The 11,832-nt window shown below is 43.3% G+C and overlaps 1 protein-coding gene across 1 annotated transcript; it reads right to left on the reverse strand.

The window, feature by feature from the left end:
• Positions 1–6,344: 6,344 nt before the first annotated feature.
• Positions 6,345–11,832, reverse strand: LOC308607061 (intercellular adhesion molecule 1-like; the record flags this gene model as incomplete). Its single annotated transcript, XM_081218653.1, is given in 8 exon segments — positions 6,345–6,553; positions 6,749–6,991; positions 7,662–7,931; positions 8,471–8,749; positions 9,003–9,323; positions 10,177–10,276; positions 10,280–10,443; positions 11,778–11,832. Coding segments are annotated over 8 exon segments (1,641 nt in total).

Here is an 11,832-nt window from a genome sequence, read left to right on the forward strand (position 1 = left end):
TTTGTCATAGATTAGTTGACCATAGGTGTGTGAGTTTATCTCTGGGCTTTCTATCTCGTTCCATTGATCTGTGTTTCTGTTTTTGTGCCAGTACCATATTGTCTTCATTACTGTAGCTTTTTAGTATAGTCTGAAGTCAGGGAGTCTGATTCCTCCAGCTCTGTTTTTTTCCCTCAAGACTGCTTTGGCCATTTGGGGTCTTTTGTGTCTCCATACAGATTTTAATATGATTTGTTCTAGTTCCATAAACAATGCCATTGGTAATTTGATAGGGATTGTGCTGAATCTGTAGATTGCTTTGGGTAGTATAGTCATTTTTACAATATTGATTCTTCCAATCCAAGAACATGGTATATCTCTCCATCTGTTGGTATCATCTTTAATTACTTTCATCAGTGTCTTATAGTTTTCTGCATATAGGCCTTTTGTCTCCCTAGGTAGGTTTATTCCTAGGTATTTTATTCTTTTTGTTGCAGTGGTAAATGGGAGTGTTTCCTTAATTTCTCTTTCAGATTTTTCATCCTTAGTGTATAGGAATGCAAGAGATTTCCGTGCATTAATTTTGTATCCTGCAACTTTACCAAATTCATTGATTAGCTCTAGTAGTTTTCTGGTGGCATGTTTAGGATTCTCTATGTATAGTATCATGTCATCTGCAAACAGTGACAGTTTTACTTCTTCTTTTCCAATTTGTATTCCTTTTATTTCTTTTTCTTCTCTGATTGCCGTGGCTAGGACCTCCAAAACTATGTTGAATAATAATGGTGAGAGTGGACATCCTTGTCTTGTTCCTGATCTTAGAGGAAATGTGTTCAGTTTTTTACCATTGAGGATAATTTGCTGTGGGTTTGTCATATATGGCCTTTATTATGTTGAGGTAGGTTCCCTCTGTGCCCACTTTCTGGAGAGTTTTTATCATAAATCGGTGTTGAATTTTGTCAAAAGCTTTTTCTGCATCTATTGAGATGATCATATGGTTTTTATTCTTCAGTTTGTTAATTTGGTGTATCACGTTGATTGATTTGCATATATTGAAGAATCCTTGCACCCCTGGGATAAAGCCCACTTGATCATGGTGTATGATCCTTTTAAAGTGTTGTTGGATTCTGTTTGCTAGTATTATGTTGAGGATTTTTGCATCTATATTCATCCGTGATATTGGTCTGTAATTTTCTTTTTTTGTAGTATCTTTGTCTGGTTTTAGTATCAGGGTGATGGTGGCCTCATAGAATGAGTTTGGGAGTGTTCCTTCCTCTGAAATTTTTTGGAAGAGTTTGAGAAGGATGGGTGTTAGCTCTTCTCTAAATGTTTGATAGAATTCACCCATGAAGCCATCTAGTCCTGCACTTTTGTTTGTTGGAAGATTTTTAATCACAGTTTCAATTTCATTACTTGTGATTGGTCTGTTCATATTTTCTATTTCTTCCTGGTTCAGTCTTGGAAGGTTATACTTTTCTAAGAATTTGTCCATTTCTTCCAGGTTGTCCATTTTGTTGGCGTAGAGTTGCTTGTAGTAGTCTCTTAGGATGCTTTGTATTTCTGCGGTGTCTTTTGTAACTTCTCCTTTTTCATTTCTAATTTTATTGATCTGAGTCCTCTCCCTCTTTTTCTTGATGAGTCTGGCTAATGGTTTAACAATTTTTTTTTTTTTTTTTGGTTTAACAATTTTGTTTATCTTCTCAAAGAACCAGCTTTTAGTTTTATTGATCTTTGCTATTGTTTTCTTTGTTTCTATTTCATTTATTTCTGCTCTGATCTTTATGATTTCTTTCCTTCTGCTAACTTTGGGTTTTGATTGTTCTTCTTTCTCTAGTTCCTTTAGGGGTAAGTTTAGATTGTTTGAGATTTTTCTTGTTTCTTGAGGTAGGCTTGTATAGCTATAAACTTCCTTCTTAGAACTGCTTTTGCTGGATGCCATAGGTTTTGAATCGTCGTGTTTTTATTGTCATTTGTCTCTAGGCATTTTTTGATTTCCTCTTTGATTTCTTCAGTGATCTCTTGGTTATTTACTAACGTATTGTTTAGCCTCCATGTGTTTGTGCTTTTTATGTATTTTTCCCTGTAGTTCATTTCTAATCTCATAGTGTTCTGGTCAGAAAAGATGTTTGATGGGCTTCCCTGGTGACGCAGTGGTTAAGAATCCGCCTGCCAATGCAGGGGACACGGGTTTGAGCCCTGGTCCGGGAAGATCCCACATGCCGCGGAGCAGCTAAGCCCTTGCACCACAACTAATGAGCCTGCGATCTAGAGCCTGCGAGCCACAACTACTGAGCCCTCATGCCGCAACTACTGAAGCCCGTGTGCCTAGAGCCTGTGCTCTGCAACAAGAGAAGCCACTGCAATGAGAAGCCCAAGCACCACAACAAAGAGTAGCCCCCGCTCGCCGCAACTAGAGGAGGGCTGCATGCAGCAACAAAGACCCAAGGCAGCCAAGAGTAAATAAATAAAATAAATAAATTTATTTTAAAAAAAGAAAAGAAAAGATGCTTGATATGACTTCAATTTTCTTAAATTTACTGAGGCTTAACTTGTGACCCAAGATGTGATCTATCCTGGAGAATGTTCCGTGCGCACTTGAGAAGAAAGTGTAATCTGCTATTTTTGGATGGAATGTCCTATAAATATCAATTAAATCTATCTGGTCTATTGTGTCACTTAAAGCTTCTGTTTCCTTATTTATTTTCATTTTGGATGATCTGTCCATTGGTGTAAGTGAGGTGTTAAAGTCCCCTACTACTATTATGTTACTGTCAATTTCCTCTTTTATAGCTGTTAACAGTTGCCTTATGTATTGAGGTGCTCCTATGTTGGGTGCATATATATTTATAATTGTTATATCTTCTTCTTGGATTGATCACTGGATAATTATGTAGTGTCCTTCCTTGTCTCTTGTAACATTCTTTATTTTAAAGTCTATTTCATCTGATATGAGTATTGCTATTCCAGCTTTCTTTTGATTTCCATTTGCATGGAATATCTTTTTCCATCCCCTCACTTTAAGTCTGTATGTGTCCCTAGGTCTGAAGTGGGTCTCTTGTAGACAGCATATGGATGGGTCTTGTTTTTGTATCCATTCAGCAAGCCTGTATCTTTTGGTTGGAGCATTTAATCCATTCACGTTTAAGGTAATTATTGATATGTATGTTCCTATGACCATTTTCTTAATTGTTTTGGGTTTGTTTTTGTAGGCCCTTTTATTCTCTTGTGTTTCCCACTTAGAGAAGTTCCTTTAGCATTTGTTGTAGAGCTGGTTTGGTGGTGCTGAATTCTCTTAGCTTTTGCTTGTCTGTAAAGCTTTTGATTTCTCCATCGAAGCTGAATGAGATCCTTGCCGGGTAGAGTAATCTTGGTTGTAGGTTCTTCCCTTTCATCACTTTAAGTATATCATGCCACTCCCTTCTGGCTTGTAGAGTTTCTGCTGAGAAATCAGTTGTTAACCTTATAGGAGTTCCCTTGTATGTTATTTGTCATTTTTCCCTTGCTGCTTTCAGTAATTTTTCTTTGTCTTTAATTTTTGCCAATTTGACTACTGTGTGTCTCGGCGTGTTTCTCCTTGGGTTTATCCTGTATGGGACTCTCTGTGCTTCCTGGACTTGGGTGGCTATTTCCTTTCCCATGTTAGGGAAGTTTTCGACTATAATCTCTTCAAATATTTTCTCTGGTCCTTTCTCTCTCTCTTCTCCTTCTGGGACCCCTATAATGCGAATGTTGTTGCGTTTAATGTTGTCCCAGAGGTCTCTTAGGCTGTCTTCATTTCTTTTCCTTCTTTTTTCTTTATTCTGTTCCACAGCAGTGAATTCTGCCATTTTGTCTTCCAGAAGAACTTATCCGTTCTTCTGCCTCAGTTATTCTGCTATTGATTCCTTCTAATGTAGTTTTCATTTCAGTTATTGTATTGTTCATCTTTGTTTCTTTCTAGGTCTTTGTTAAACATTTCTTGCATCTTCTCGATCTTTGCCTCCATTCTTTTTCTGAGGTCCTGGATCATCTTCACTATCATTATTCTGAATTCTTTTTCTGGAAGGTTGCCTACCTCCACTTCATTTAGTTGTTTTTCTGGGGTTTTATCTTGTTCCTTCATCTGGTACATAGCCCTCTGCCTTTTCATCTTGTCTATCTTTCTGTGAATGTGGTTTTTGTTCCACAGGCTGCAGGATTGTAGTTCTTCTTGCTTCTGCTGTCTGCCCTCTCGTGGATGAGGCTATCTAAGAGGCTTGTGTAAGTTTCCTGATGAGAGGGACTGGTGGTGGGTAGAGCTCGGATTTCTGTCTCTTGCTTTCAGTTTATTATGGGTGTGATTACCACCAGCATTATATAGTAAAAACTAATACTTGTAAATACATGTATATGATACTATGCTAGTGTTTTTACCAGTACTATGTCATTTCTTTCCAAATATAATTATGTAATAGATAAATGCTGTTATTATCATCCCTATAGTAAGAAGCTTCACTGAAGATTTTTGTTTTCTCAGTTCTAAAAGAAAGTCACCTTGACTTTCCTAAGATGATAAATTTTGGAGTATTAAAGGTTGCTCTCTTCACCTGGAGATAATCAGGGTAGCTGCAGTTAAGTGTGAGCTGGTTACTCTATTTTCAAAAAGGATTATGATCAAAACCTTTTAGGGGGTGGGGCCCCCGGGAGACACTAAAGGCAGCTACCCTTAGAAGGGTGAGCAGCGGCCAGCTGTATTATTCTGGAAAAAAGATGTAATGAGATCCTTTGTGCTTTAAGAATTGACTAGGAGGGGCCACCTGACCCCTGGTTGTGTGGATCCCTGGGGAGAGAAAGGAAGCAGAGGTTCCAAATCTACGAGAGAAAGAGCCTACCCAAATCTGAGAAGCCTTGGAGGACAGCTAATCCAAAGCATCCAGCTCTAAGAACTGTAACCCTGGAAATCCATGCAAGGCATCACCGAAGCCGGACCAAGCCCTGGGAAGCCGATCGTCCTCCCTGGAAGATCCTCGGCAGCCCACCCGGGAACCTGGATTTGTAGTACCGCAAGGTTTGATGGACTGTGTAGGACGCTGTCAACAGTGACACCGTGTGGCAGTGAGAAGCAATGGCAGGAGCAGGCTAAGCCTCCAGCCTCCCCAAGGTGGACCAAGTCCGAATGACCCTCTTGCTCCCTGCTGTTTAGGATTCACTGTGCCACAGAGCACTGGGGCCATGAGATGGGGTTTGCAGATATGAGACAGCTACAGACCCGATGCAGCTGATCCCAAGACACTGAAATGACACAGAAGAGAAATACTTTCGGAGGTTGTAAAATCACTTTTACTTTTTATCATTTCCAACATTTCAGTGACCCATACATGACTGATTTGGGAGAAAAGATCTGGTTTTACAATTCTTCACGTCTTCTCTAGGGGGTGAATATAATCTTTCCAAAGAACAGAGAAGGAAGCTCAATCATATAGCGAACATTGCCACAAGAGGAGTCCTCCTGAAGCTTAAAGGGAAGTTTGCAGACATATAAAAATATATACTTCTTTATGTAAAAGGAGAATAAACATTGGAACTCTACCTTAAGAGCTTGTACAGGTAAAAAAAAATAATATGTTTAATGTGAACTCACAGATGATTTACTCTATAATGGATTACGAAAAGGAATTCAGAGACGTTTGGAGTTCAATTTCATGGAAGAACTCTACCTTCCATTTCAGGGACAAAACACCGGGCTAGAAAAGCTGCTTGTCTGACCCAGTGTGGAATTTCTTATGATCTATATACTCCTCTATGGCACACAGTAGATGGTTAGTGAGTTGAAGCCTAACCAGACACTGAGCCTTAATGGTGTCAACAAGCTCAGCTCTGGGAGCCAGCATTCCAGAACCCCAGGCTAGGGGAGCACAGGAATGTGTAGGCGGGAATCGGGTTCTGATTCCTATAGCCCTTTGTTTGGTATTGACTCCCTTCAAACTCCAGTCCCCAGACTAAGAAATTGGTTCCCACTTAGTCAGGAGGAAACCATGAGAAATGAGTTGTATTTCAGAGATATTTCTGGCTATCTCTTCAGTCTGATGTTTGGGAGCAAAGGGCAGTGGGAATGGGGGTGACAAGGCACAGGCAGGATCTTCTTTTCTGAATCTGAGAGTGGGCTGTAGAGCACACAGCAAGGAGGAAAAGGCCCTCTCACCAGTTGACACGGAGACTGAATTCCTACTCAGAGGAGTTGAGCTTGTGGGTGGATTGGATCCACAGGACATGAGGGCCTGAAACACTGTTTTATGGGACCACAGAGCACAAAGGATAATGTCTCTTCCTTTCTCTTCGACTCCCTCTTCCCTCCCTCAGGAAACCCCAGTAGTAGAGGGTGCCTTCACCCAAATAGCTGTTTCTAACTAACAGTTCTGTGCACTGTGCTTTTCCGCTTGTTGAACAGCAAACTGGCTTTCCTCCTCTTTGTTCTTCTCCTTCTGCCTATAGGGCAATTTCCTCCTCTCTATCTTGCAGGGCCGATAGTTCAAATACAGTGCTATGATGATGACACCCACTCCAAGGGTGACAATAATAATGACGAAGATGGTGGAACTGCCTCCTTCATCCAGTCCTGCCCAAGCACAGAAGACAGAGAATTGGGAGTGATCGAGGGCAGGAGAACCGCCCCACCCCAGCCCACAAGGCCTATTTTTCAGTCTCACCCTTCCCAGCCCACCGAAATCTTTCTTCTTTCCATGTTTGTTTAAGAATCCCAAGCCCTGGGGGATTTCCATCCTGGGCCTGGCAGCAGGGGAGCTGCAGTCACCTTGAACAGTGACAGCAATGTCTTTGCTGACAGAGCCCAGCTGGTTAGTGGCTGTGCAGCAGTAGGTTCTAGAGTGGTCCTGGGTTGCCTTCTGTGGCACTTCAAGGTCAAAGATCGTTCCATTCCAGGTACACAACAAGACTGGTGTTGGGTTTCCCTTTGGGACACAGGCAAGCATCTGCTCCATCCCTTCCAACCAGGTCTGATTGCCAGGGCAACCAGATTCCTCTAATCGTGGCTTGTCTGGAAAAACAAGTCCCCAGAGGGGCCAGCTCAGTGCGCCACATTCCCTTGTCTCCATCATGCTCGGCTCCCTGTCCCTCCCCTAATCCAGACGCTATGTCTCCTCCACCCAATAGCTTTCTTTCCCAAGGGGAGGACCATCAGTTCCCTGCTTTGAGCTACTCTTTTTCCTCCTTGGACGAGACTGAGATGCAGCACAGGGCATTTTAATGGATTAAGACTAAATGATCTGAACTGCTTGGTCAATGATGGCCCTGGGGTCCCTGCTTCCCATCTTTGCTTCTCAGTGAGTGAGAACACGGGTAGGCGTGAACCCAGAGACAACGACTTTTCTACTTTTCAAAATACAAGTTTTTATGAGGAAATTTCCCTCCTCAGCATAGGCTCTAACTATCATTTCCTATGTTCTCAGCCTTTGGCCCTCCACTGATAGTGCCTGATCACTTTAACCACTTTTTCTTTTCTCTTCCTGGTTTCCCCCTAGGGTTCTCCCTACTCACTTTCCTATGGGTAAGGTAAGCTTGGAGAGCTTTAATTTTATTTTCTCCTTTTTTTTTTTTTTAAATGAGAAAAATGTGGCAACTCTAATAATGAAGCTGCTGGCCAAGATCTCTGGAAATGGAAGACTAATAATCCTGGTTTTGACAAGAAAGATCAGGCTTCTACTCACATAGGACATGGAGTTGGATCACAGTGGTTTTGCTCCACTGCTGACCCTGAACCTCCAAAGAGGCCTCACAGGAGAAATTTCGGCCATCATCTTCCTCCCTGGCGGTAAGTAAAAGCCAGGCAGGCTCCCCAGGGGCAGGGAGATCTGGGGCTCCCTGAAGCCAAAAAGTAGGGCTGGGTGATGTTAATACGTGCCCTGAGCAGGTCACATTAATTTCTGTCCCTGCCAATGGGTATAATTCTTCTATCTCCAGGATTGGCGGAGGGAAGCCTATAAAGAAAGGAAAAAGAGAATCAAACATATTTCTCAAAACTGACAGCCACTTCTGTACTCTTGCTGCTGGTGGCACCCCTCAGGCAGGCAGACAGCAGGGGAAAGGCTCTGGATACCATTACTGCTTCTGTGCTGACCGGCAGGAGCGAGGAGATGGTGTGGGAATTTGAGAGCTTCTCCTGTAACAAGTGCCACACACATGCGCATATCTGGTTATGCCTCTGCTGCAAGGATAGCGAGATGACTTTTCATCTTACACATTTCCTCCTCACTTCAAATCAGTGTTCCTAGGAATAAGTTCAAGTGTTCACAATCACTCTGTAAGTGTGATGGCCTAAGGGAACAGGGTGAAGGCTAGAGAGAACTACTGCCGCAGCGCATCCCTGCGCTTAGAGAAAGATGACAACTAATGTTCACTTTGCAGTATACCTAGCAAAGTTTAGTAGGGATATGTGCAGTTGAATCACCAAGCCTTCACTATGGACGTTTTCAATGGCAGAGAACTGTCAAGGGAAGGGAAGAGGCAGGTCACTTACTATAGACATGCACTGGCTCTCTTGTTTTGTGTTCCATTGGACCCAGAGATACAAGGCAAGACAGCTCCTGATCCCCAGTCTCCGTGGCCCGAACACTGGCATTGGCCCATACTGTGTCTCCGTCCCAGGAGAGGAAGGGCCTAAGCTCCTGGTCTCCCAGGAACATGTGGATCATTACCTCTTCAGCTGGGAACACTCTAGCCACCTCACAGCTCATGGTCTCTGCCATCCCAACTTCCAGAAGTGAAGAGACCCAGATTTGGGGGCTCTGAGAGAATTCTGCCAAGAAATGAGGAAAAGGAAAGAAAGGAGAAAAGCCATGATAAATCACATGTCACATAGGACCCCACAATGTAGGGAGTGGGGCTAGAAGCTGTCTGTCCCCCACGGTGAGTTTAAAACTCACGTAAAGGTGGAGCTCAGTTACCCTTACACCCTCATCCTAAACACTATGGGAAATGAGTGCCAAAGGCCAAGGTAAGCTGAGGAAAATGAGCCCCAGGATTCCTTCCACACCTGGGCTCTGACTCACCAAAGATTCGGAGCACCTTGATGGCTGAGTTGCTGCAAAAGAGCCCTCCACCATGTGAACTCAGGTCCAGTTCTGCATGGCAGGAGAAATTGCACCTGTCATCCTCCCTTTGGGCTTTGACACTGATGGTGACCTCAGCTCTTGGGGAGGCCACAGCCAAGCTCCTAAAATTCTTTCTATGTAGTTCTTGGTTATCCTGGAGAAGGGTAAGGGTGAGGTTTTCCAGGGGTGTGACACTGGGCACGTGGCATGTCACTGTAAAGGTGTCATCCACAGCCACCCATTCAGGCTGCAGCTCCATGATCACTTGCTCTGGTGGCTCTTTAAGACAAAAAGGTGGGCTTGATGAGAGAAAGATACTCAACTCTCCAGAAAGAAATGGTATAGGACAGGAAGCCTGTGACAGAAGGTGACCACTACTCTTAAACCCTCTGATGAACAGTGTCAGCTTTCTGCCCTAGATGAGATGAGTTAGCCTTCTTCTTCCCATCAAAGGTGGCTAAAGCCAAGAAATGTTAACTGTTGAGGGGCCCCCTGCTTTGATAGTTGCTGCCATTCTGGAGAGCTTTTCTCTCTTACCAGAGGTGCTTCAGAGGCATGAGCAACTTCTGAGGAGCTTCTACACCCTAGCTAACCAAGCTCTGACACCCCAGAGATCACACTTATTCTTATGGCTACATCTTTGCCAACGCGATTTGCCTACCTGAAAGAGGCTCCTCACCCATTCCCATCACTTCAAAACCTAACCATTTGCAGGAATGAAGCTCAAGAGGCTCCTTTTCTGTGGAGACTTCTCCAACTACCCCAGCCTACAAAGACCCCGCTTTCCCTAATCCCTGTTTATTCTAAAAATGTGTGACAAATAATTCAACACTGATTTTATACTTTTTTGATAAGTTATAAATTAGCATCATTAGCAAACGCCTCCTATATTTGAACATATTCTCAAAGCACAGATGTCTGGATGTGCTCTATGGTCTGCTCCTAATTTAAAGGCCTACACCAAAGGGAAACAGAAATAATTGGCTCTAGAATCCCTACAGTAGGACAGAAATCTTTATTAAGGGCCACAATTTTCTCCCCTAAAATAAGTCTCTTTCTAATTACTCCCTAAAGAAGACACAGTCATGTTCCCCCACTCTTCCCTTCCTCCCCAGCCCTCAGCCCCACTCACGGTACACAGTGAGGCCAAGGCTTATGTCCTTTTGGATCCCTGCACAAGAGAAGAAGCACTGCAGGATGGAATTCTGTGTGACATCTTCCAGGAGAAACTCCTACCACTGAAGCCCTTTGCCCACCTGGGTTTTCTTTAATAAGGTCTCAATTCCACTGGGTCCCGGGTCTGGACAGGTGGTGCTGCAGTTGACCATTAGGGACTGCCCATACTTTACAAGGGCCTGATGTGGCCAAACAGAAACCTCAAATAGGTCTTCTGCAGCCCCTGAAAAGGTCAACCACATATGCCAAAGACTCTGGTGAGGACCACAAGACCCAAGAAAGAAAATACAGAGCCTATTCTATCTAGTTACAGGTTAGAGAATAGGAAACCTACCCTGAATAAAAAGGTACAGGGGACGAACAAGAAAAAGACCCTTAAGGAACAAGCTAGAATCCTGACTCTACCACCATTCCCTCCTCTCATCATCTTTCTTGGGATCTCGATTTCTCTAATAGTGTCACCATGGAAACTATGGCGTTGCTAAAAATCATGCCCAGGAAACCATTCTCTTCCTAAACTTCCAGAAATCTTGGAAACTTCCAGAATTGGCTGCTGAGGGCCCTCATGGGGTAAGTAGATCCCTGAAAAAAAAGAGCTTTGTTACTTATACCCCAAAGCAGTGTTTCTCAAATTGTGGTCTAAGAATTGCCTTCACCAGAATTATGCTGGAATGCTTGTAGATTGCAGATTCCAGCTCCACCTCAGACTGAATGATTAAGAATTTGTGAAGGCAGGACCTGGAAATACTCAAGGGAACAAAACAAGCACTCCTGGTGACCTTTGTGCACACCAAATTATGGGAACCACTGGTATAAAGGTGACTCCCAGGGTCACTCATTTCCATGGAACTTTTCACCTCTTCTTCTCAAAGTGAGACTATTCCATTTTGCTTTGGTGCTAAGGCAATAGATGTTTTTGGATGCTTAAGAGTTTAGTCTGTTAGGGAACTCTTCTCAGGAACAGTGAGAGAGACATCAGGTAAGTTTTAAATGTCTGATATAGGTGACAGGCAGTGTCCCGAAAACTTCCCTTACTCGTCCCCTTTAGCTATTCCATGTCCACCATCTACTTCATCTCCCAAATACTAGTCCCTTCTGGGAATACACAACTCTTGCAGCAATGTTACCCACTAAGGCTCCAGTTCCTTTCTTGCCATCTGGAGAACTCACTCTTCACAACTGCACTATGGGCCCTGTCCTATCGAGATCTTATTGTAGCTCATCATGACATAGAAGATGGCAACAAAGAAGTAAAAATATTCCCGAGAGCAGAATAGAACAGTCCAGGGGCAGCAGGGAGCCAAGCAGAGAAGGTATATTTCTTAGAGAGGGTTTTTTCTGATGGTCTATTATCCTGTCCCTTAATGTGGGTTTTCCCAGTTACAAGCCAGAAACACCTAGGATTCTGTGTCCTAGAACCAAGAAATAGGACTCTCTCCCAAGGGTCCAGATGAGTGAATACTAAAGTGTCGCCCCACTTAGGATTTCCTATCCTCTCTCTCATTGACCTGTGCCCTGGCACATACTAGCTAAAGAAACTTTCCCAAATAGCCTCACCTGGGGAAGGAATCAGGGCCAGCAGGGCCCAGACACCAAACAGTAGCATTTCCAT

This window comes from Mesoplodon bidens (genome assembly GCF_964165515.1).
Source record: "Mesoplodon bidens genome assembly, chromosome: 19".
Lineage (NCBI taxonomy): Eukaryota > Metazoa > Chordata > Mammalia > Artiodactyla > Ziphiidae > Mesoplodon > Mesoplodon bidens.